This window comes from Artemia sp. Qi Xiang Cuo, chromosome 1, assembly GCF_049724085.1.
Source record: "Artemia sp. Qi Xiang Cuo chromosome 1, ASM4972408v1, whole genome shotgun sequence".
Classification (NCBI taxonomy): Eukaryota; Metazoa; Arthropoda; class Branchiopoda; order Anostraca; family Artemiidae; genus Artemia; species Artemia sp. Qi Xiang Cuo.
The window spans coordinates 14,569,741-14,596,307 of NC_142794.1; the positions used below are offsets into that span (position 1 = coordinate 14,569,741).

The window sequence follows — 26,567 nt, forward strand, 5'->3', positions numbered from 1 at the left end:
ACTAGCAGTGTAATGACTCAACTTTTGTGTTCAGTGCACGTATATTTCGACTGAAATTTGCCAAGATGCTTTCAGGAAAGGGACATTCAGGAATGTATTCGTATAAAAATTTACACTAACGTTTTTGCACAATAATAAGATATTTTAATATAAAATCAAAATGGGTTTGATTGTGATGTAAGAAAGAAATTTAGAGGGTCAATATGACCAAGAAAACACACATGAAATTAGTACGAACATATGCTTCTTTAATCATAATTTAAGCATATACTTTTTTTATGTTTTGTTAACATGATTTGATAGATGATGGCTCTGCTTTGTATATTACATATTCCTGCATATCCTTTGATGACAAGGATATTTCATTTTTGTTTTCATCCCACGATTTTTCTTTTTCCTTTTTTCCTTTCCATTGTCGCTTTTTTATTCTTTTCGTTTTGTTAGCGCATTATTGCCTTTATTTTAGCTCATTATATGAGTAACTGAGAAGTTACAATGTTACTGGAACAAGGAAATCGGACGAACTTGAGTGAACACGATTTGATTGATCAAGGCTCAGCTGTTTATTTTGCATATTGCTACTTACTCTTTGATGAAAAGAGGCTTTCGTTTTTGTTTTTCTTCCCACGGTTCTCCTTTTCCCCTCTTTATTGTCGTTTTTGGAGCTGTTATTGTATGTAGTTCATACTATATGAATAAATGACAAGGTGTAATGTTACCGGAAGAGAAACATTGGAGAATATTGGGTCAACACGATTTGATAGGTCAACATTCTTGTGCATATTTTGCAATCATTTTTCCTAAAGGAATTATTTTTTAAGTTTCCTTCAGTGGGCGTTATATTATCCACTCAATTCTGATTTATTTTTTTTTATTTCAATCAAGAGTTACTGTCTATTGTTATATATGCAATTTTATTTTATTTATTTTTCTTTTTTTATTAATTTTCTTTTTCTTTTAATGTAGTAAAAGCTTATTTATTCCTCTTATAAGCTATTGTATTAGATAATGCTGTTGTGAGCTCGAAATACAAAATGCTGCGATACTATATACTGTGGGATTTCATGACACTTACGGAGTAACACAACGAAAAAAATAAAAAAAAGACAAAAGAGAAAAAAGATATTATTAAACATATAAAAACATAATATTGATCCAAATTAGAATTATGATAGAAACTTTCTATACTTTTTGAAAGAAGGTAAAAGAGGTGCTTTACTGTTTAAGTGAAGAACATTTGCACTTAGGTTTTTAAGCTCATTGTAAATTAATTATTCAGTTTAGGGTAATTAGTTAGTTTAATTTAATTAAACCAGTTTAAGATAAACTTAAGCTAATTTAAATATTTTTTAGGGTAATTAGTTAGCTGATTTTGGTTAAACTAATTTAGGCTTAACCTAAGATAATTTAATTGGTTTAGGGGTAATTAATTTGCTGAATTTAGGTAAACTAATTTAAGCTAAACGTAAGCTAATTTAATCAGTTTTTAGGGTAATTAATTAGCTGAATTTAATTAAACTAATTTAGGTTTAATGTAAGATAACGTTAGGTTTACGTTAGGCTTAGCGTAAGTAATTAATTAGCTTAATTTGATTAAACTAATTTAAGCTAAACATAAAATAATTTAATAAATTTAAAGAGTAAATAATTATTTTAATTTAATTAGAATAGTTTAAGCTAAACGTAAGCTAATTTAATTATTATTTAGGGTAATTAGTTATCTGAATTTAATTAAATTAATCTAGGCTTAATGTAAGATAATTTAATCATTTTAAGGGTAATTATTTTTTTGAATTTAATTAGACTATATTAATCTAAACATAAGCTAATTTAATTAGTTTAAGGGCAATTAATTATTTTAATTTAATGAAAATAATTTAAGCTAAGCGTAAGATAATTCAGTTAGTTTAAGCTCATCATAACTAATTTTATAAAGCATTCCCATAAGCTGGCTAATCATCAAATGAAAATTCGTCTATTTGTTTTCGTTTTCGATTTGTTGGTCATAAGTAAATTATAGACTATAATAATCTGCTTTAAAACAAGCCGTATTTCTATTTGGGAGTGTTGCCTCGAATTCTAAATTTGTATAGTGCTTTTCACATCTTGTAGTGTACGGCTATCTTAAAGTTTTGTCTAATGACATGGCTAATGTCTACACAAAGGTGCTTTCAAAATAGCTAATCACAGTATTTTAACTTTTAGTATTATCATTTCTTGCTTTCCTCTACTTTTGCATCCCCATCTTTGACCGTTTACTATTGAGTAAGATCTATTTCTCGTTTGTAGAACAACAGCTAACAAACCGAATATCGAGTAGTATAGAAAAATCAAAGAAAAATGATACAATATACACCACGAAAAAGAGAATTTCCGGTACTTGTATGATATACTCCCTGCATCTCCAGTAGTGAAGTTAGGTTAATCCTAATCAAATATACCTAATGATAAAAATATAATACTTCAGGAGCAAATTTGGGCTATATATTTGCACATTAGGGGGGGGGGGTAAAGTACAGTGGGTTTGCATGCATGATGTGTTCAGTGGCGTCATTTCATTCTGAGCTAGGGGGGCTAAGCAACCTATGTGGGCCCCCTAAATTGTCTGGCTCACAGCTGTTCAAGATCAATATTTCTTAGCACAGGTATCACAGGTGGTTATACAGGTTATACACAGGTATACAGGTTATACACAGGTATACAGGTTATACACAGGTATACAGGTTATACACAGGTATACAGGTTATACGCAGGTATACAGGTTATATAGGTTATACACAGGTATACAGGTGGTTAGCTCAGGTATCTTCCAAAATCGACTTATGATAGTAAGAAGTAATTTAAAAGTGTCTAATGAGTACAGAGAGAACTTAAGTTTGGAAAGTGACTTACAGTTTTTTGCAGCACGGGGCACGGACAAGGTCTCATTTTTCCAAAAATATGAACCATAGCATTGAAATCCAACAATTTCACAAGAGTCTTTTCACTAAATATCAACATCAGGTCACTGAGCCTTCTGTCGCCGTTGTTTTTAAATAGGTTTTAATCAGGCTTAATGTAGAAAAGAATCTCTCATTGCTAGCTGTTGTGATAGACAGAGTAATGAAGATTTGCATATTGCCTTCAGACAATCGCGAAGTTCAAAGCAATCTTTCGGCTTATTAGCTAATTATTTGAAAAAAACTACGTTTTCTAACGAGTTAAAGAGGCTGAGTCACAAGTTCGAACCTTAAAACGTACAGGGATTAGAAGGTACAGCTGGGGGGCTGCCGCCCCCAAACCCCCCGCTTTCGCAGCATTTAAATAAAAAAAAATTTAAACTGAAAGTAAGGAGCGACATTAAAACTTAAAACGAACAGAAATTATTCCGTATATGAAGGGGACTGTGCCCTCCTCAACGCCTCGCTCTTTGCGCTAAAGTTTTTATTGTTTAAAAAAAAGAGTTGTGAGAAAATCAAACTTTAACTTAAAGAGCGAGGCGTTGAGGAGGGCACATCCCCTTTCATATACGGAATAATTTCTGTTCGTTTTAAGTTTTAATGTCGCTCCTTACTTTCAGTTTAAATTTTTTTTTTATTTAAAGGCTGCGAAAGTGGGGGTTTGGGGGCCGGCAGCCCCCCAACTGTACCTTCTAATCCCTGTACGTTTTAAGGTTCGAACTTGTGACTCAGCCTCTTTAACTCTTTAGAAAACGTAGTTTTTTTCAAATAATTTCTGCACGTTTTTGTACAGTTTATTACTTATTATTGCTTGACTAACTGTTAGATGATTGTGTATTATTCTTTTCTTTCTCGACAGGGTGTTTTAAGGGTCGACCTTGTAACTCAGCCTCTTTAACTCTTTAGAAAACGTTATTTTTTTCAAATAATTTAAAAAAGAAACTGAGTTTCTTGTTTAAACTTTAAATTCAGTATATAAAAAATGTCATCTGACGGGGAATCGAACCCGGGTCTTCCGCCTGACAGTCAGGAGTATCGACCGCTGTACTAAAGAGACACAATTGTAATTGTTTTTTAGTAAGTGGAATCTATTTTTGACGCAAGCAAATACCCACAAAACTTGATATTTGGATTTTGGAAAACAGGGAAGGAGTGATCAGATTGAGCTGAAATTTCAAGGATAAGCTCCCAGGCCCCAGGAAAGCTTTTCCTCTAAATTTCAGCCCGATCAGACAACGTTAAAGGGGGGACTGTTGTGGGAAAAATTAACATGGGCTCTTATAGGAAAACGAGGTTTTTCGTAAATTTAATTTCGGGAGATATTTTTTTAGGTCTGAAAATATCAAAAGGCCCTAACAGGTCGAATTCTGCTTCGAATTAGTTCTCATTCACCCGGATCAGTTGCCAACTGTGGCCTGTAGGAGTGTATAACAAAAAAAAAAAAATTTTGAACTTTAAGTTGCTATATTTGGTTTTTGGAAAACAGGAAAGGAGTGATCAGATTGAGCTGAAATTTCGAGGATAAGCTCCCGGGCCCGAGGAAAGCTTAACCTCTAAATTTCAACTCAATCGGACAACGTTAAAGGGGGGCTGTGGTCGGAGGGTCGAAACTTCTGGCCCACTTTTACCCATGAAGATAAAGTCGGAGGGGGGTGAAATTTTGCACGTTTCTCAGTTTGAGCTTGGGCTACAAAATGCGATTACCGCTGTCTCTCTGTGACCGCTAGGACCGGAAATCGCTTAACCTTGTGGTGGGTCGCCTCTTTATAGAGGCACAAGTGTGCCTCCTTGATGAGTCTATATTTCTTCTCACAAGATCCAAGATCCAAGTGCGGCGAATCGACATCTATCGCAGAGATTGACTCTAACAGTGGAAGAGTATTCATGAAGCTGCTTTCAAACTTGGAGCACAATCTGTCTGTCGCGAAAAAATTATCCCTTCTTAGAGCATTTTTAGTTGATTCTTTCACTTCAGCAAGATTACTTTTTCCCAAAGTCCGCATTGTTACAAAATCACTTCAGCAAGATTACTTTTTCCCATAGTCCAGATTGTTGCAAAATCACGTCAGCAGGAAGCTACTTGCTGTGCATGCTTTGGTCTTTTACATGACGAATCATAATTCTGAGAATTTTGCAAAAAGTCTTCATTCAGACTGCACTCACAAGAAAATTTGTTTGCTTTATGAAAGATTTCATCAAAACCATGGTCAGTTCGCATGTCTATAATTTTATCTCGCGTACCTACAATAAGACTAGTAGCTCTAGAGAAAACTTGGTCTGCCTCCTGCAGCTGCACAGACATAGTTTGTTCCACAATTTTTTTCCGCTAGATGGAGTATAAATATAAATTCAAATATATGAAGTCTGGTTGCAAGTTTGTGGGTCTGAGCTGCCGATTCTCCATCACTAGATGTTCTGGTAATTGATAAAACGGCCAAAATACAGTTGTATCTATTCAGTACTTTGTTCACTGATCTATTTCAGTATTATTTGAAAAAAACTACGTTTTCTAAAGAGTTAAAGAGGCTGAGTTACAAGGTCGAACCTTAAAACGTACAGGGATTAGGAGGCACAGTTGGGGGGCTGCCGACCCCCAAACCCCCCACTTTCGCAGCCTTTAAATAAAAAAATAAAAAAAAGTTTTTTAAACTGAAAGTAAGGAGCGACATTAAATCTTAAAACGAACAGAAATTATTCCGTATATGAAAGGGGCTGTGCCCTCCTCAACGCCTCGCTCTTTACGCTAAAGTTTTAATTTCTCACAACTCTTTTTCTTAACAAATAAAAACTTTAGGGTAAAGAGCGAGGCGGTGAGGAGGGCACAGCCCCTGTCATATACGGAATAATTTATGTTCGTTTTAAGATTTAATGTCGCTCCTTACTTTCAGTTAAAAAAACTTTTTTTTTTTTATTTAAAGGCTGCGAAAGCTGGGGGTTTGGGGGGCGGCAGCCCCCCCACTGTGCCTCCTAATCCCTGTACGTTTTAAGGTTCGACATTGTAACTCAGCCTCTTTAACTCTTTAAAAAACGTAGTTTTTTTCAAATAATTTCTGCACGTTTTTGTACAGTTTATTACTTATTATTGCTTGACTAACTGTTAGCTGATCGTGTCAGGAGTTAAAGCTAGGGGGCTGCCGTCCCCCAAACCCCCCGCTCTTGAACACTCTTGTGTTAAGGCTTTTAATTCCTGAATACTCAAATCACGTCGTACAGGGTGCCTCCTAATCCCTGTACGTTTTAAGGTTCGAACTTGTGACTCAGCCTCTTTAACAGCCCCCCAACTGTGCCTCCTAATCCCTGTACGTTTTAAGGGTCGACCTTGTAACTCAGCCTCTTTAACTCTTTAGAAAACGTAATTTTTTTCAAATTATTTAAAAAAGAAACTGAGTTTCTTTTTTAAACTTTAAATTCAGTATATAAAAAATTTCCTCTGACGGGGAATCGAACCCGGGTTTTCCGCCTGACAGTCAGGAGTATCAACCGCTGTACTAAAGAGACACAATTGTAATTGTTTTTTAGTATGTGGAATCTATTTTTGACGCAAGCAAATCCCCACAAAACTTGATATTTGGTTTTTGGAAAACAGGGAAGGAGGGATCAGATTGAGCTGAAATTTCGATGATAAGCTCCCAGGCCCCAGAAAAGCTTATCCTCTCAATTTCAGCCAGATCAGAGACCGTTAAAGGGGGGGTTGTGGTGGGAAAAATTAACATGGGCTCTTATAGGAAAACGAGGTTTTTCGTAAATGTAAATTCGGGGGATAATTTTTTCGGTCTGAAAATATCAAAAGGCCCTAACAGGTCGAATTATGCTTCGAATGAGTCCTCATTCACCCGGATCAGTTGCCAACTGTGGCCTGTAGGCGTGGATAACAAAAAAAAAATTTTTTGAACTTTAAGTGGCTATATTTGGTTTTTGGAAAACAGGGAAGGAGTGATCAGATTGAGCTGAAATTTTGAGGATAAGCTCCCGGGCCCGAGGAAAGCTTAACCTCTAAATTTCAGCTCAATCAGATAACGTTAAAGGGGGCTGCGGCAAGAAGGTCGAAACTTCTGGCCCCCTTTTACCCATGAAGATACAGTTGGAGGTGGCTGAAATTTCGCACGTGTCTTATTTGAAGCTTGGGATACAAAATACAACTACCGCTGTCTCTCTGCAACTGTTAGGACCGAAAATCGATTAGCATAGTGGTGGGTCACCTCTTTATAGAGGCACAAGTGTGCCTCCTTGATGCCCATCTGTAGTAGATGATTTCTCCAGCTGAAGAATAGTTATGCCAGTGGGTTTCTTAGAATTAACAAACAGTTTGTAGCATATATTGTTATTCGCAACGAAACAGTACAACTTTTAAAGAGTGGAAAAAAAAGATGCCATTCATCTCAAGTGGTGAATGGAATCAGCCGACACAAGGTTGAGTCTATGAGCATGGCAGTTAATTTAAATTGCATGCGGTGCAATTGCTATAATACAAGTTTACTCATCTGAACAGTGGCCGCTAATGACATTGGCTTGGTATTTTCACAAAAAAATTGAAAAAACAATAAATTTTCACCTCCTTCTGGATATTGAACAGTAAATCCCCCTCCCCCAATCGTAGATTTTCTTGATTGACATTTCATTGATAGGTCTGAATTCTTCTTTCATTGCTCAGGTTGTTCTTGTATAGCTCTTATTTGTTATGTTTCTTCATGTTTTTCTCACTTTTTTTTATAAGTTGGTTCAAGCTTAGCCCCCCCCCCCTCCTGTCGATAAAGCCTTTTGTTTGTGAAATCGAAATATTTGGTCTTTGATTGTTGGTAAAATTTCTTTTTAACTCTCCTATTAATAAATCCTGTCCTTCTTCATATTCTCGTTTTGTTATGATCTTTGGTTTGTGAGATTAAGTACCGTCCTTCAAGATTTGTATCGATTCTTTGAATTGCTCTTTTATATAATGCATTTTTCTTGTCTTTCTTATCTTTCCTGAAATCTAAAAAAAATTAATGATTGGAAACTCTCAGTTTGATTTTTTTCAAAATTCAAGAAGCTAAATCAATACAATTCCAGAAATAAAATTCATGAAATAGCCGTTTTGAATGAAACCAAATTTCAAATTTAACGTGTTGACTGGAGGCAAAGAAGAAAAAGCACAAGGAGCTTGCAAAATCCTATACGGTCTGGCATCTATTAACAATTAAATAAAAAAACAAGTTTTTTAAACTGAAAGTAAGGAGCGACATTAAAACTTAAAACGAACAGAAATTATTCCGTATATGAAAGGGGCTGTCCCCTCCTCAACGCCTCGCTCTTTACGCTAAAGTTTGACTCTGTCTCACAACTTTATTTTTTAAAACAATAAAAACTTTGACTTTCTCACAACTCTATTTTTTAAAACAATAAAAAACTTTAGCGTAAAGAGCGAGGCGTTGAGGCGGGGACAGCCCCTTTCATATACGGAATAATTTCTGTTCGTTTTAAGTTTTAATGTCGCTCCTTACTTTCAGTTTAAAAAACTTGTTTTTTTTATTTAATTTCTGATCGTTTTTTAGTTAATGCAGCTTTTATTTGCATAAAAATTTTACTTTTCTTTTGCTAAATGGATGTCTTTACAAATTAACTTACGTAACTAACTTCTATATTCGTATATTTTTCTTCTGGCAAAAAATACAAAGTTGCAGATTTTTGCAGATATGAGCTTGAAACCTATGTAATAGGGTTTTCTGATACGCTGAATCTGACGGTGTGATTTTCATTAAAATTCTTTCACTTGTAGGGGATGTTTCCCCCTCTTTAAAAAATCAGGTGAGTTTTCTGAGGCTCGTAGCCTTTGATGAGTAATACTAAACTTAATAAAATTTATATATTTAGGATCAGCATTATAAACACATTCTTTTGATACATTTATTGACATCAAAATTTTGTTTTTAAAAGTTTCGATTACTATTGAGCCGTATCGCTTGTTTTTTTATTGTTTTTTTTTATTAAGTATATGTTATTACGTATATGAAGGGGTTATACACTTATTAAATAAAAAGCAAATTACGTTAAAAGTTAAAAAAAATTTTGATTAACAAACCGTTGAATCACAAATGCCGTTTAATTATAATAGATAGCTATTTTTAAAGAACTAAAAAAAAACTGTAGCGTAAAGAGTGATTTATTGACTTGGGGGAGAACCCCCTCACATACTTTATAATTTCTGTTCGTTTTAAGTTCTAATATTCCTTCTTACATTTCAGTTGAAAAAACTTGTTTTTTTTACTTAGCTTCTGATTGTTTCTTAAATAATGATTGGAAATTCGGCGGCCCAGTAAGCTCTCGTTCACGTCACCCCACGACCCTTCCGACCTGGAATTTTTTTCCAGATTTAGCATCGACTCTAGCCCCCCCCCCTCCAGAAAAAATCCTTGCTGAATATTGTTGAATACGTCCCAATAACCAATAACTAATGCTGGCAAGTCCGGCGCCCCCTTCATGGCAATTTTCCTTCCTCCATGAAAACTTCCTTCATGGAAAGATCCTTCCATATAGCCCCCCACCCGCACCTTCCCCCACCAACCACAAAAAAAAAAATCAGAAAAAGAAAGTATAATTACCAATAACCAAAAATACAAGTTAACATTGAGTAAATTTAATAAATTTAATACCTCCCCCTGGGGACTTTGGGGGATCAAGTCATCCTAAAAGACATTTTTATCATATTTTCGACCATGCTGAACAAAATGGCTATCTGAAAATTTTGATCGGGTGACTTTGGGGAAAAAATGAGCGTGGGAGGGGGCTTAGTTGCCCTCCATTTTTTTTAGTCAATTAAAAAGAGCATTAGAACTTTAAATTTCAGTTCCAATGAGCCTTCCTACGATCTTATAGTACCACTGGGTCGATACGATCACCTCTGGGGACAAAAAAACAAAAAAAACAAATAAAAACACATCCGTGATCTTTCTTCTGGCAAAAAATGGAAAATTCGACATTTTTGTAGATAGGAGCTTGAAACCTCTACAGTAGGGTTCTCTGATACGCTGTATCTGATGGTGTGATTTTCATTAAAGTTCTATAGCTTTTAGGGGTCTTTCCCCCTTTTTTCGAAAATCAGCCAAATTTTCTCAGGCGCGTAACTTTTGATGGGTAGCACTAAACTTGATGAAAGTTATATGTTTGAAATCAGCATTGAAATCTGATTCTTTTGATATATCTATTGGTATCAAAAACCCGTTTTCTAGAGTTTCGGTTACCATTGAGCCGGGTCGCTCCTTACTTACAGTTCGTTACCACGAACTGTTTGATAATATGCCTATGGCTGCTAGGAGCGCAAAAAGTCCGCCATTGTAAATTTTTTTTTTTTTTTTTTTTTTTTTACAAAGTCCAGGAACAGATAAGACCTGAGTCACACACGACTCAGACATGAGTCAGAACAGATTCACAAACAGACTCAAAGAAATATAGAGTACAAAATAGGTATATATAGAGAAGGAGGGCTGTATCCATGAATTTTTGTCGGGGTGTTTTAAACAAGGATATCTTTTTTTTGGGGGGGGGGGAGGGGTACACAAAAAAACCCTAAAAAAACGAATAAGAAAATGTTTATTGGTTTTTGCTACATTTTTACAAGTCAGACAAAAATTTCGGGAGGGGGGAGTTCAAAACCCATACCCCCCCCCCTGAATATGGCCTTATAGAGGGAACCACTACTCCAGAATAACGTAACCGACATGTAAGTATTTTATTACCGATCCGGGGTCAATTAATTGATTGAAATGAATGTTGGTCACCGTGGCTGTAACAACAAGGCAATAAAAATGTGTTGCAATATATTAAATAGGAATAATAAATAAATATGTTTGGGAATGGAGCCCACAATATATTGTTGTGAAGTACTGTGAAGTACTATATTAGAAACGGATTTGTTTTAATTGAAAACACTTTTTTACACAATTTGTTTCTTTCACAGTTCAAATCAAATTGACAGAAATTGTGACAAATGAATCGGGGCCCCTCCTAAAATCAGGGTGGAGTTATAGCCCAAGCCCCCCCCCCCTGAATGACGCCACTGTTTGTATTAGCTACAATTATTCTGATATTATGAAGTAAAAATTGTTTTCTGACTTCGCACTGTCCAGATACTTTACCCCCACCCCCCTTAATATGCAAATATATAGCCAAAACTATATATTTCCCATCTATTCTGCCAATTCTCTTTGTCATTTCTTACGTTAAGTTGAAAGAAACTAGCGAAAGAAACCGGTTTACAATGTGTCAATGCATGAACAACTTGAGATGCAGGGGGTATTTCATACAAGTACCGAAATTACTAATGCAAGTGCACCATTAGCGCCCCTCCCGGGAAGTTATGTTAGCATTTTTTTATTTTTTCAGGTATATCAACCTGTCAGTCATGTTCTCAGAGGCTAATAGCGCAGGATGAAAAAAAATTAATGGATATCGTGGTGTTCAAATGTCATCACAGCTTTCATAAGCCTTGCCTAGGCGATCAGGTAATAATGGCTAAATTTCAGGTCTAATTGGGTAATCGAATTATAATTGTAAATTTATTTAGTTTTTAATATCATAAGGTTAAGTTGATTTTATTGTGTTGCAAAAAGAAGCAAAATTTGCAAATGTGTTGCAAAAATTTGATCAAATTTAAGCATCCGAAGAAGTAAAAAAAAAACAAGGCTGCAACTCAGGCTCAGATCATGAAAGAACCTGATGCAACTTTTTTTTTATGAAAAACACTGTGTTAAAAATTTGTAGGGTAACCTATAGCCTATAAGCTACTTTTATGTATAGGCTACTTGTATACTAACATGCTTGTGCAGATAGAGTTGTACATTGTATGCCAAATCTCAATAAGGCAAGATTGTAGTGTCGACTTTTCTTACAAGACAGTTTTTTCTTTTAACTTGCGTTTTTAAACTTTTGGTTACTAAGAGGCGTCTTTTGCACTTTACTTGGTTACAACTATTTTTGTAACAATGATTGCGTTCTATTGTCTTAAAATACAATTCTGTTGAAATCCAGTTCCGGGCCTATTTCCTAAATATTTAGATGACCCCATCTATTGCTTTAGAAATCATGTCAAATTACGTAACTTCGAGACGATATTGAGGGGACCGTTGACATCGAGAAGAGTTGCTTATATTCTGTGCCGTGGAATAAGTCTGGCCACAAATATAAGAAATTCTTTAGAAAATCTAGAAATTTTTCGTGAATATTCAGGGCTCGTCTCGTCTGTCCTATTATCATTACTATTATGAGATTTTACTATTATCATTATTACTGACTAGCGCTATAATACTTATTATTTTTTCGATTGTCATTTGCTCATTTAAGAAAAAAAGTGGAATTTTTACTGACTCTCCTTTCATTTGATTTACGTCAGGAGAATAGCTTATTTGAAGTCTAGATCATTCTCAACGAAAAACCCAAAGTTACATCTTAGTTCTAGCTTGATATAGGAAAAAAAATATGAAATTAGTGAATCCAACGATATAAGTATCTTGTCCTTCCGATGCAAGTTGTAATTGTACGCATGCCACGAAATCGCATATTATGTAACAAGACTTGAAAAATATCGGTCGGGGTTGGTTGTCCGGATAATCGCGAATTCATATAACTGGCAAGATGTAAGATAAAATATACGGTATTGGATTTTAAAATCCCTACCGGTCGTGCTGATCACCTTTTCATGGACCTTCAGCCGCGAAGTGCAAGAGGGGGGGGGGCAGCCATCCCGTGTTTTCGTACACCTTTACTGTTTAAATTTACCAGATTTCTCTAGGTACTCATTCAGAGCTGGGTTGACTCCGGCTGAGCTTACAGAGTCACCATCGTTCAAACCAAATAACCAGCGGCGCCAGGACTTGAACCATTATCCTCACGGACAAAGGGTTTTTCATCTAGCGCGCTAACCACTCAGTCAGGACGGCTCTTCGAGGATGGCCGGAAAGTTGACTTTCTACAGTATTATGTTTTGCATGCTCCATTGTGTTTTTCCTTTTGAAGTACTAAATGCATTAAAGTAAAAACGATCAAAATAGGAAACTTTAAGAAGATCCAAGCATGTACACAGAGGAATAGTAAACGTGAATTAAGTCGTGCAATTGGCTTAATGTTTCTGTGAATTTGAAAGGGTAATGTAAGCGTAATTAAGGAATCTTCATAGGAAATATAAGTTTTGATAGGCTAATGTAATCATTGCTATTTTTCGCTTTTTATTCACTCTTTTTCAGGTTAAGTGTTTGATTTGTACGTTTGACCCTACCGATTTGCCAATCCTTTGATATACACACGGATATTAGCTAACGATGTGTGTCTTGAAGTGTATTCCGTCGTTAAGAAAACACGATATGCAGAACACGAAAACACGAATGTGATCAGTGATGAGCATTTTGGTTGGTGAACAATGCTTTAAATTGTCTTGTTTCAAAGATACTTGAATGCAACATTGAACTGGACAAGTCCAGAATAGTAACTGTCAAGATATAGGTGAACTGGACAAGTAGCTGAACCCAGGAATTCTCTGGAAGTAATTTTACAATCAAAATCAGTTGGATGCCGAACATTACAAGAGAGATAACTCGCTTTTGTGTCACTCCTAGGGGGAGTGAAGTGATAATAATTTTTTTTTTCTTGGGGGGGGGGGGTTAAAGGGGCTTGTAAATGTGTGTTTGGGGATGGAGGCAAATATCTTTTCTCTTGTCCTCTCAAAAGAGTACTCTAGGTTTATTTTATTTATAAATTTTGAGAAAAAAGCTTTTTTGGTATTTTATTGAAAAAATTTGGAAACAGCAACTTATCCTCCCTCCTAGATTTTTAAAAATAAAATTTTATTTTTTTTGGGGGGGAGAGGGGTAAGGAGACTTGTAAATTGCTGTTTGGGGGAGGAGGCGAATGTTCTTTCTCTTGTCCTTTCAAAAGAGTATAAGCTTTTTTTTTATTTATTTCGTCCACAGGGACTCTAAATGGGGATGGTAAAATTGGCCCTCCAAGCTATTGAGAAGAAAAAATAACTTTTTTATGATACTTTAACAAAAAAAGTAAAACAACAAATTATCTTATCCCCTAAATTTTGAAAACAATTTTCATATATTTTCATTAAAAAAAAAAAATTAAAAAAAAATCCTGGCTCCCTCTCCACAATTTTGTGAATGGGTGCCTCTGGTCTTCCAAGGGGCTCTGGTTAATTAGATATGATGAGACAATTATGATCTTGTGGATCGAATTTGTGGGTATCTCATGCTTTCATCATTTTATTTTTGGGTAAATTTTAAGGAAAGCATTTTAGTCTAAGATTTAAATTCATAACGTGCAGCTGAATAGCATGGCTGCAGCTTTCTGTGTGTAGTACGTAGAATTACATTATGTTGCATTTGAACTGACACACTGGAACGTTTTTAAAAATAATGATAAAAAATGTAAGAAAATAGACAGTAACTTTCAAGAAGAAACAGGTAATAATAATTTTTTTTTTTTTTTTGATAAAAAAGACAAACAATAATTCTGAAATTTAGGTTAATACAAAAGCCATAAAAATTACAGAATTAATTGAACAACAACTCTGAGGTCCATATGTATATACAACAGCATTGATGTAAAGCAATGATAGACTCGCTTTTGTTTCACTGGGATATCTGCCAAAACACTTTTTGCTAAAATTGTGACCAATTTTTCTTACTTTCCTTACCTTTTCCATACCTTTCCTTAACTTTTCTTACCTAAAGATTAATAAAAACAATTCTAATTTTTTAAGGATTTATTATAATTAGTCTTTTATGTATGTGTGTTTTTCGAATGTTTAAAGTTGTGTTTTCGTGCGAAGTGTTTTGTGTGCGGGTGTGTTTGTTTTTTTAGTGTCTGTATTTTCCTATAGTTTTCTTTTAATTTCTCTTAGTTTTCATCTTTTTTTCTATTTCGATTTGATGAGTATGTTTAACGGAACTACCTTGATTGATACAAAGGAATATAAATATTAGTTTTTATTTTATTGGAATAATGAATTTTGTGCCTGACTCCATTGCCTTCTTTTCCAGTAGATAGTTTTTTCCAAACTAAAAATTGCGAGATAGTTAGATGCAACTTAGTAAAGAAAAGTGCTCAAGAAACCAATTTATCGATAGCACAGAAAATAGAGCAGAGAAAAAATAGTATATCTTTCCAGAATTAATATAATGAACACTAACAGAAAATAGTTGCAAGAAATAGTAGATAGTAAAGAAAAATAGAGAAAAAATTGAATATCTTTCCAGAAATAATATAATAAATCCTAAGAGAAAATAGTAGCAAGAAATAGTTAATAATAAAGAAATTAGAGAAAAAATGGAATATCTTTCCAGAATTTAAATAATAAATACTAAGAGAAAATAGTAGCAAGAAATAGTTAATAATAAAGAAAAGCAGAAAAAAAATAGAATATCTTTCAAGAATTGGAATAATAAATACTAAGAGATTAATAGTAGTAAGAAATAGTTTTTAATAAAGAAAAACAGAGAAAAACTAGAATATCTTTCCAGAATTAAAATAATGAATACTAAGAGAAAATGGTAGTTAGAAATAGTTAATAATAAAGAAATCAGAGAAAAAATGGAATATCTTTCCAGAATTGAAATAATAAATACTAAGAGAAAATAGTAGCAAGAAATAGTTAATAATAAAGAAAAAAATAGAATATCTTTCCAGAATTGAAATAATAAACACTAAGAGAAAATAGTAGTAAGAAATAGTAAATAATAAAGAAAAACAGAGAAAAAATAGAATATCTTTCCAGAATTAAAATAATGAATACTAAGAGAAAATATTAGTAAGAAATAGTTAATAATAAAGAAATTAGAGAAAAAATGGAATATCTTTCCAGAATTTAAATAATAAATACTAAGAGAAAATAGTAGCAAGAAATAGTTAATAATAAAGAAAAACAGAGAATAAATAGAATATCTTTCCAGATTTCTCCTGGTACCCATTTAGAGCTGGGTCGACTCTGGCTGAGCTTACAGGGTCAAATCAAATAACCAGTTACACCAGGACTCAGTACCCCTCTTGGCTCTTATAAAACCATTACGTTCAAACCACAAAAGTTTTAAAGTTCACGTACAATTGTATAAATGTGAATGAATTACGTTTCTTAAGAGAGAGTTCTGTGAATATATTTTTATAGGAGACACCCAAGAGTATGGATAACTTATAAGAGTGGAAACTGGCGCTAATTCCGGCAACAAAACCAACAAAACATCAACGCCATCTACCATTTGTCGGTACTTGTAATTTTTTTAAGTATTGTAATTGTTTTACTATCAGGAACTGAAATCAGGTGCTTACTACTGTATTTATTTTACCAATTACACTAGTTTAATTATTTATTCTTATTACTACAGTGAAAAAACAATGCAAGCTTCGTCGACCGCTAGATGGCGTTAAGGTTTTTCCGACGCTAGTGCCAGTTCCAACTCGTTTAAGGTACCTATGCCCTTTAACTGACACTTTAAGACCATGTGACAAGTGTCTTACAGTTCGAACTGGCCCAAACTGGAAGAGCTGAACCAAGTTTGAACTTACTATATTAATACACAAACTGTATAAATGTGTTCGAGAAAAGCTTAGCATCATCAAACTCTAGCCTAGATACACCCTTATACACTAGTCTGAATCTGCTATCGTTGACTTTTGACGAACTATTATATGACGCCATATACTGTATACGCCAATCTGAATGTGTTATCTTTGAGAGAGAGAAGGATTTATTGACGAAACATATAAGCAAAAAGTTATTGCTACTTCCCCTAAAAAGCAAAGCTTGTCCGTGGGGGTGGTAAAGAAAACAAATAGAACACTTGGCCACCGACACCACTAATACACCACACTAAACAATAGATATAAAAGAATATCATATATGGGTTCCGGTGATATCCCCCCGAGAAAATTCCCCCTCCCCCCAGAGATTCCCCCCCTCCCCCTAGGAGATGTTCCCCCATCATTTTACCCCGCTGAAAATTCCCCCCCTCTTGGAAATAATCGCCACCGGAGAATACCCTTGCCTCAGACTTATTTGCATCGGATGTTGCCCATGCGTCGAAATTGTTCCAAAATTCTTCTCTTTCTCGGCGGCCTAAAATATAAGAGCGAGTGGAGTACACTTTTTAATTGCCAAGTAAATAGTTAGTTATACACGGTAATAAATAACACAAAGACAAGCAAATATCCGCTGAGACACGCAGGCACAGAGAGAGTGAAGCAAAAATACCTACAAACATAGAGTCAGACATGAAATCACACAAAGACAGTCTACCTACACCCGGGTACCTGCAGCCAACCTAATTTTTTTTCAAATAACTTCATTTAAATTAGGTTCATTTAGATTCACTTAGCATGGCGTTCCACGTTATGCATATTCTCGTAATGATGCATATTACATGATGCACGGTACACGGTATGCATACACGGGATGTATATTCTCGGAATGATACCCAAAAGGCACAATATACAATACAATATATATTAATGTAAATGAATAAATAAATCTTCAAACGAGTGAAACTTAAATTGAATATGCAAATCAAGTTTGAATTGCATAAAAATAACTACAAACAAGAGTTTGGGTATCGTCTCACTGTAGAAGCCTAAAACCTACTGTGTCATTGGCGCTTAAATGAAAACAATTCTTTCATTAATTAAGATTTTAGGGAATAAATATCAGCATATGTAGACTAAATTGACAATGCACATTTTTTTTCAGTAAACTCATTTGAATTTTTTTTTCAGTAAAGTAAAATTTATATTCTGGCTTTTAGAAAGCATAGGGGATTTGAACCATATTCATATTAATTTGTGCTGGTTTTGAGTTTGACTCTAATATTTATTTTAATATTTGTTCGTTTTGGGTTTCATTTATTTATTGATACTGATTTGGGGTAGTGGAGTAGTCCGGACGCCAGGTGTTGAAAGTCTGAATCATACCACGACGGAATGGGGCTGCTACAAGAATTAGCCTACCCTCCACCCCCTAAATTGACCACGCGGATACAAAAATACCAATGGCACTAGCTTGCGAGTGGTGGAACACTCCGAAACTTGACATTTTATTATATTTTGGTGTTTCATGCAAGAAAATGCACGTTCCACAAAGTTTGAGGTGCAGTTTTCCGCTCAAATAGAAATACCTAGAAGCCATAGAATGTTTTCATAACAAACCAACACGATTAGTTAAAAAAAAAATGGCTGAGTTAAAAAAAAATGGCAAAACTATATGAGTCTTGAAAAGTCTTGGAAAGTATAAACAATATCAAATTGAATATTAGATATATAATGATATTAATTGTTGAAAGATCCATGAGTTCAAGATTTTTTTTTCACTGTAATTTTATTTTCATTTTCAATGCTGTAAGAACTGGAAAATAATAAATTTGTAATATACGAGAAATTTGTTTTCAGTGAAGCACCAATGACGCAGAAGGCTTTATGTTTTTACAGTTAGAGAAGGGGGCAGTATCCACATTTTATTTGTAGTGAAACTATATTTGTCTTGACTAATCTTGAAAAGAACTAATAAATTAAACTGAATATTTGATGCATAATGATATTAATTGCTAAAAGCTCATCAGTTCAAAATTTTACTGTAATTTTAATATTTATTTTCAATATTAAGTACAAAGGAATTATTTGTAATATAATTCGTTTTCAGTAAAGCGCCAATGACGCAGTAGGTTTTAGGCTTCTGCAGTCAGGCGATACCCAAACTCTTGTTTGTAGTTATTTTTATTCGATTCAAACTTGATTTGCATATTCAACTCGTTTTGAGATTTATTTATTAATGTACATTAATATATATTGTATGTGTGTTCGCATTGATTGTTATTTAATTTCTGTTCGTTTTAAGTTTCATTTATACTTTAATAGCAAAATATTTGTTTTCATTTTAAGCTTGATTTTCATATTCAATGTAAGCATTACTCGCTTTAAGATCTATTTATTCATTTATATTATTACTTGTTGTATGTTTTTGCTATGATTGTTTATTTAATTTCTGTTCGTTTTAGGTTTCATTTATTCTTTAATATTAATTTCTGGTCGTTCTGAGTATGAATTTTAACAGGTATTTGTATCTCCTGAGCTTAAGTTTAAAATGGCCTTTACTTTTCGTTGAAAAACTTATTTTTCTGAAAGTTTTTTTTAATTAATTTTTGTTCGTCTTTGATTACAAAAAGTTTCAAGTTTGTATGGCATGAGGGGGGGGGGGGAGTGCTTACGGTCCAATTATTCTTGACTTTAAAAAACGGATCTAGAAATTTAAATTTAAATCGAATGAGGCTTTTTTCAAAATCTATACGATTACCTCTTTGATAAAAACCTTATATATGAACAACAGATAGCTTGCTTAAACTTGTGGACAGCGTCTAGCAACAATGAATGGATTGAAATATAGCTCCAATAAGGGGGTTTAGACCATTTCACTTGCTGACACACAGCGAAAACGACTGTTTGGAATTGACCTTCATAGGATTTTGTGTGCCAAAGCAATTTTACATCTATCTCAGAGTATGTATTTTAACCTTATAATTGGATAATTATAATAGATTTCCTATGTGTTCTTCCCATACAAAACCCCTTCCCATAAGTTATAAACCCACTTTAATAGGTTATGCCCCAGGGCACAACTTACAACGCCTACCCCCGGGCCCTGGTGGGCTGTTTCGACACCGGAGTTTTTTGTTATCAAAACTTTGAACTATTTTAACAAAATGTCTATCTCAAAATTTTTATCTGATGCATTTAGGGCGTGGAGGAGGAGGGAGGGGGGCTAGTCACCCTCCAATCTCTTTTGACTCTTAAAAACTGAACAAGAACTTTCAATTTTCAGTCAAATGAGACCTCTCCAAAGTTTATACAAACATCCCTTCCATAAGAAATAATGAGATGGATTCGGAGAATCCTTAAATTACAACTCTTGCCCTGAGGGCTGCGGGGGAGTTGTCATCCTCCAAGACCTAATTTCCAGAACTTAAAAATACGTTTAATAAAAAAAGGCTGTCTCAAAATTTTGATTGGATGTGTTTGGGGAAAAGGTGGGCGTGAGAGGGGGGTTAGTTGCCATCAAATCCCTTTCGACTATTAAAAAGGGCACTAGCCATTAGAATTTTCAATCGAATGAGCCTTTTTTGAAGTTTCTACGACACCACCTTTTATAAAAACCTTATATGCCCCCAGGGCATAGCTTAAAACTCTTGCTGTGAGGGTTGTGGAGGATTGTCCTCTTCAAAAATATATTTTCTATCTGGAAATCAACTATGCTGAACGAAACGGCTATCTCAAAATTTTGATTGGATGTGTTTGGGGGAATGATGGGCGTGGGGGGGGGGCTAGTTGCCCTCCAATCACTTTCGACTATTAAAAAGGGCACTATCCCTTTGAATTTACAATCGAATGAGCATTTTTGGAAGTTTCTACGACACCGCCTTCTATAAGAACCTTATATGCCCCCAGGTCATATGTTAAAACCCTTGCCCTGAGGGTTGTGGGGGAGTGTCCTCCTCAAAAATATATTTTCTATCTGAAAATCAACTACGCTGAACAAAATGGCTATCTCAAAATTTTGATTGGATGTGTTTGGGGAAAGGATCGGTGACGGGAGGGGGGGGGGCTAGTTGCACTCCAATCACTTTTGACTATTAAAAAGGGCACTAGCTCTTTAATTTCCAATTGAATGAGCCTGTTTTGAAGTTTCTACGGCAACGCCTTCTATAAAAGCCTTATATACCCCCAGGGTATAACTTAAAACTCTTGCCCTAATGGTTGTGGGGGAGTGTCCTCCTCAAAAATATATATTCTATCTGGAAATCAACTACGCTGAACATAATTTTGATTGGATGTGTTTGGGGAAATGATCGGCGTGGGGGGGGGGGGCGGGGTGCTAGTTACACTCCAATCACTTTCGAGTATTAAAAAGGGCACTAGCCCTTTAATTTCCAATCGAATGAGCCTATTTTAAGGTTTCTACGACAACGACTTCTATAAAAACCTTATATGCCCCCAGGGTATAACTTAAAACTCTTGCCCTGAGGGCTGTGGGGGAGTGTCCTCCTCAAAATTATATTTTCTATCTGAAAATCAACCACACTGAGTAAAAGGGCTATGTAAAAATTTTGATTAGATGTTTTTGGGTAAATGATGGGCGTCGGGGGGGGGGGGGTTAGTTTCACTCTACGCAGTGTCGAATATAAAAAATGGTACTAGCTCTTTAATTTCCAAGCGAATGAGACTGTTTTGAAGCTTCTATGACAACGCCTTCTATAAAAACCTTATATGCCCCCAGGGCATAACTTCAAACCCTTGCCCTGAGGGTTGTGGGAGAGTCCCCTCCTCAAAAATATATTTTCTATTTGGAAATCAACTACGCTGAACAAAATAGCTATCTCAAAATTTTGATTGGAATGTTTTTTTGGGGAATGATGGGCGTGGGGGGCAAGTTGCCCTCCAATCATTTTTGACTATTAAAAAGGGCACTATCTCTTTAATTTCCAATCGAATGAGCCTGTTTTGAAGTTATACGACAACGCCTTCTATAAAAACAGTATATGCCCCCAGGGCATAACTTAAAACCCTTGCCCCGAGGGTTGTGGGGAGTTTCCTCCTCAGAAATATATTTTGTATCTGGAAATCAACTATGGTGAACAAAATGGCTATCTAAAAATTTTGATTGGATGTGTTTAGGAAATGATGGGCGTGAGGAGGGGAAGGGGTTGCTAGTTACACTCCAGTCACTTTCGACTATTAAAAAGGGCACTAGCTCTTTAATTTCCAATCGAAAGAGCTTGTTTTGAAGTTTTTACGACAACGCCTTCTATAAAAACCTTATATGCCCCCAGGGCATAACTTAAAACCCTTGCCCTGAGGGTTGTGGGGGAGTGTACTCCTCAAAAACATAATTTCTCTCTGGAAATGAACTACGCTGAACAATATGGCCATCTCAAAATTTTGATTGGAATGTATTTGGGGAAATGATGGGCGTGGGGGGGGGCTAGTTTCCCTCCAATCATTTTTGACTATTAAAAAGGGCACTATCTCTTTAATTTCCAATCGAATGATCCTGTTTTGAAGTTTCTACGACAAAGCCTTCTATAAAAAACCTTATATGCCCCCAGGGCATAACTTAAAACCTTTGCCCTGAGGGTTGTGGGGGAGTGTCCTCCTCAAAAATATATTTTCTATGTGGAAATCAACTCCGCTGAACAAAATGGCTATCTCAAAATTTTGATTGGATGTGTTTGGTTGAATGATGGGCGTGGGGGGGGGCTAGTTGCCCTCCAATAATTTTCGACTATTAAAAAGGGCACTAGAACTCTTGATTTCCAATCGAAAGAGCCCCCTTAGAAGCTTCTATGGCGACCCCTTCCATATGAAGTGCCTCTGGGGAAAAAAATAATAAAACATTGGAGCCGTATGGCCTTTACTATAGGCAACGCTACAGCGTTGCCTCCGATTAGGGTATTGTTGACACTTTGAATTTTTCCAAGAAAGTCCGAGGGCAGACAATAGGATCTGTATTTGGACATATAGGGGTCCATATTAAATACCTTGATGATTTGACTGGTGTTCATGGTGCAAGGTCTGGTAGAACACTGCCTTCGGGAGTGATTTCCCAATAGGTTTTAAATTGATTTAGTGAGATTAGTGTAATACTCTCAGCTAATGGATTGGCAAATGTACACTCCAAACGCACACTCCCCGTTCGTACTATACTCATATCCTGGGTGCCAGACAGGTCTAGTACAATGACACCATGTGTCTTAGCGAACATTTCTTCGGTTATATCATTTTCAAATAGTTGTGAATCATGATCTAGGGTTTGCATGGTCAACTCATACAATGTCCTATAGGATTTATCAAAAGATAGATTCTAGAGTGGGATTCCATTTACCTGGCAGACAAGAGATGAAAGCCCAAACATTTCAAATTTAATTGGGCATCCAGTCCATGATCCTATTGCAATAGCGCTTTTTGCAAATGCCAATGCTAATCTTGACGGAATTTCGCCATTGATAAAGGTTGAGTCGGTGAAGGTGCGTGAGTCTGTGGCAATATGACGTTGATTGATGATTGTGTGAGGAAGAAGTAGTTTAATATTATTTCCACTGGCTCTCAGTTTTTCCACTACCAAAGCAATAGAACTCATTACCTGCTGCTTTCGTACATTTAGTATTGTCGAGGTGAGGGAGAGAGTTACATCAAGATTGGCAGGAAGTTCCTTTCGTAAAATGAAATTGGATGGAGCAAGCTTTGATTTCGTATCCACTTTAATATTTGGTGGTATTCATTGGGGTATATTAAATATTTCATGATATATTTTTCCAACTAGATGTAATTCACTAGTTGTAGCACTTTTAAGTGCATCTGTACTATCAGTATTAGTAATATATTCATATCCATTGGAGGTGCCTCTCAATTCCTTGTATGACTTGGGTGTCATTAACATGAATTGCATATGGCTTTCATAATATTAGAGATTTTTTCTTTTTCTCACCAATTTGCCGTTGATCTATATACTGCTTTGAGGAAATAAATTGTATAATATACAATTATTACATGATGTCTTATTGGCATGTATTGATTATGTATTGTTAGATTTTTGGAGTTCTGTTCGTAAATCTATAAATGTTGAAGACATTTTCATAAAGTAGTCTTCATTGGAATAAATTTGAAAGTGTATATTATTGCAGAGGGGTTGTTGTGGATAAAATTGTTCATAGTATCCATGTTTAACACTCACATCAACATTTTCTGCATTGAATGAAGTGATTGAAGGTTGGGAATCCTTATGTGGTAGATATGCCATTTATGAAAAGAAATCCAGTTTCGATCTAACAATTCTCTTCCTGGGGCTACTTCTTCTACTGTTTACTGTATGTGTCGTCTTTTTCCTTCTTTTCTTTGACAGGGCTGATGCCTTTCTTTTCTGACCTGAGTAGAGACTGATGAGTAGTGCACTGTTTCTCGACCTTTTTAAACCTTTTATATTTTGATGAGATTTCAATTGTTCGCTAAGGGTTCGCAAACTGGACCTAAGATTTTCCGAAGCACTTTTTTTTTAAATCCTTGCCAAAGACGCAATCGTATAGTGTAGAGGATGCAAAATCTGTCGCAGCCGGTACAATATATTTTCTGGCAAGAGGTAGTGCAGAGCGAAACAGCTTAGCAAACGAACTACCAAGACCATAGCTAGAAATTCATGAGTAACTTTATAATAGTATATTCAATTGCGCAGTTGTCTTGGCCCAAGAGTATTAACATAGCAGTCAATATCAGGACAAATGAATACCACTTTTCTATTAGACATTTTGTTGCTGAATGGGTTGAAAATGGCATGTAATCACAGGCAAACCTTTCGATATTGCTAGGGGATCACCTAATTCAGTTCTTAGTGTTAACTGACAGAGTTCCAAATAGGAAGTGTTTACGGGGATATACTGAAGATGCTTTATATTGTAATGGTGAATATGTTCTTGATTAGTTTTTCGTTCAAGAACTCGTAGGAGGGGGTATTGCTATTGCCACCACTGGATGTTTCAACAAATGAAGCGTGGAGAAATATGCAAGTGTCCGTAGAGAAGGCATGTGGGTAGACAGCAAAAATGAAATTAGTGTTTCCAGCACTTTTACCATTGATTATATTGCGCTTAAAGCTAAGAACATCTTTTTGATTATCATTGAGAATAACATTTTCATCGGCAATGGGTTAACTAATGTAGATCTTGCCCTTCTCCTTTGATTAGTTAAAATGAAAGGCTACTTTTTTACGAGCGGAAATTCTTTTATTGATAGAACGACATAAATCATTCATACAGGTGAGTTCTTCGTAGGGTACTTCAATATATGGATAATTCATCCAGTTGATTTTTGAATTTGTTTTTGATCACCTGGGGGTGGCAGCCAAACATAAAGTCTAATTTTTGATTAATATTTGCAATCTTTTGGGATCTTTTTCATTGATTAGTCCCTGGAGTTGTGTTTTATTTGTGTGTTTATGTTGAACAAAGTCAAAAGTTCAAAGTTTTCTCAGGATGTCATTTGCCTTTTTGAGAATTCAGTCGACAAGAGCCACTTCATACGCACCATTGAATTTGATGGCAGGGGAAAGTTTCGTCCAAAAATCACTTGTTCTATTCAAATGGTTGTACAGAGGATCGGAAACGTTGGACATGAATGTCACATAGAAGTCATTGGGCATTGTTAATGTCTTCAACTGCAACCCAAGAATCAAAATCAGAATTTTTTTAACCAGCCAGCGAACAAGCAACTGTCTCTTGCCAGAATGACTATTTAATATCTTTTTAATGTGATAAATTTCAGTAGTATTTATAACTTTGTTTAGTTTATAATTATAAAAACCGCCGAGATCCACATCGTCTTTGGCTTCTCGGACCCAATGTGTTATAGATTAGGTACCTAGGATTCTGGTCACTTTGAACAGCTTATTTATCCGTAGATAATTCACTTTTTCAAAAAAATTGTTGGCTCTATTAATTCGAGAATTATTACCAACATAGAATTTTTTCTTCAAAATTTTTTTTCACTGGAATATTGCTTTAGAAAAGCATCAAATGTATTTTCACTGCAATGAACTTCCTGAGGGCTAACATTGAACAGGGATCGATGTGGTCGTTGGTTATATATTTGCATGATTAATAGACGAATCGTTCTTATCAATCGTTCAGCCAATGCAGCCTTTATTGGACTGTGACTATGATATAGCTTTGTATTATATTTCAATAGAACCTTTTGCAGATGAGAATTAACAAATTCGCTACCACGATCCTATTGAATTTTTCTATAGAAATCTTGTTCAAGAATACTTTCTAAATCCTGAGCAACTTCAGCACCTCTCTTTGATCGCAATGGAATGGAATATGCATAGCGATTAAAGACACTAATTGCCACTAAAATATATTTGTAGGGTGTATTGTAACGCCGTTGAATCGCGTATAGGGTTAAAATATCAGTTTGCGTTATATGCAGAGAGAAAAAGGCTTTAGTTTGTCGATATTGTTTGCCACGAAGCCAGCGATTCCGTTGCAGAGTGTAACTTGGTTCATTTTCTAGATACTCTTTTACATTTTTTAATGTACTGCCATCTATGTCAGAGGAAACTTTAGAAAACGCTGTGGGGGAACTTAGACTTCCCACTTCACCAATATTTTCATAGACATGTTTTAAAACTTCATCCATTTTGAAGCCAAACACGTAGTGTAATGTCCACTTCCCTTTTGCACACTGGAGGGTGAATCGATACGTTTTCGCTTTTTTCTAGCCGTCGTCATTGGTGTTATCAAATCATTGCTGCTGCTAGGAGTGCTAGTATTTTCCAAGATTGATTTAAAATCTTCTTCTTCTTGTTTAAATGGTGTTGTTGGCGTTGTTAGAGGACTAACACCTCTGCTATATTCTCTGAATTTCTTTAAAATTCGCTTATTGCCAATTAGACTTTTGGGGAAGTTTGATGCATTTAGAAAGGTGTATAGATTATTGTCAAATGATAAAAGTACTTTACGATTCGTCAGCATATCACAAATTAAATCAAGCAGATTATAACTTTTCCCTCAATTATAATTATATGCAGAGAGAAATATGCAGAGAGAAAAAGGCTTTAGTTTGTCGATATTGTTT

General features: G+C 35.2%; 1 protein-coding gene across 2 annotated transcripts in view; it reads left to right on the plus strand.

The window, feature by feature from the left end:
- lt (vacuolar protein sorting-associated protein light) overlaps nucleotides 1–13,524 on the plus strand; it is a 111,783-nt gene extending 98,259 nt beyond the window's left edge. The window contains exons 16-17 of one of the 2 annotated variants that reach the window (XM_089093683.1): nucleotides 11,295–11,413; nucleotides 13,151–13,524. In XM_089093683.1, coding sequence (XP_088949809.1) covers nucleotides 11,295–11,413; nucleotides 13,151–13,201 — 170 coding nt within the window. In that variant the 3' untranslated portion in view covers nucleotides 13,202–13,524. Of the gene's footprint in view, nucleotides 1–11,294; nucleotides 11,414–12,699; nucleotides 12,931–13,150 lie in introns of those variants that run through there. The other variant, XM_089093694.1, reaches the window with a different exon arrangement.
- The last annotated feature ends 13,043 nt before the right edge of the window (nucleotides 13,525–26,567 follow it).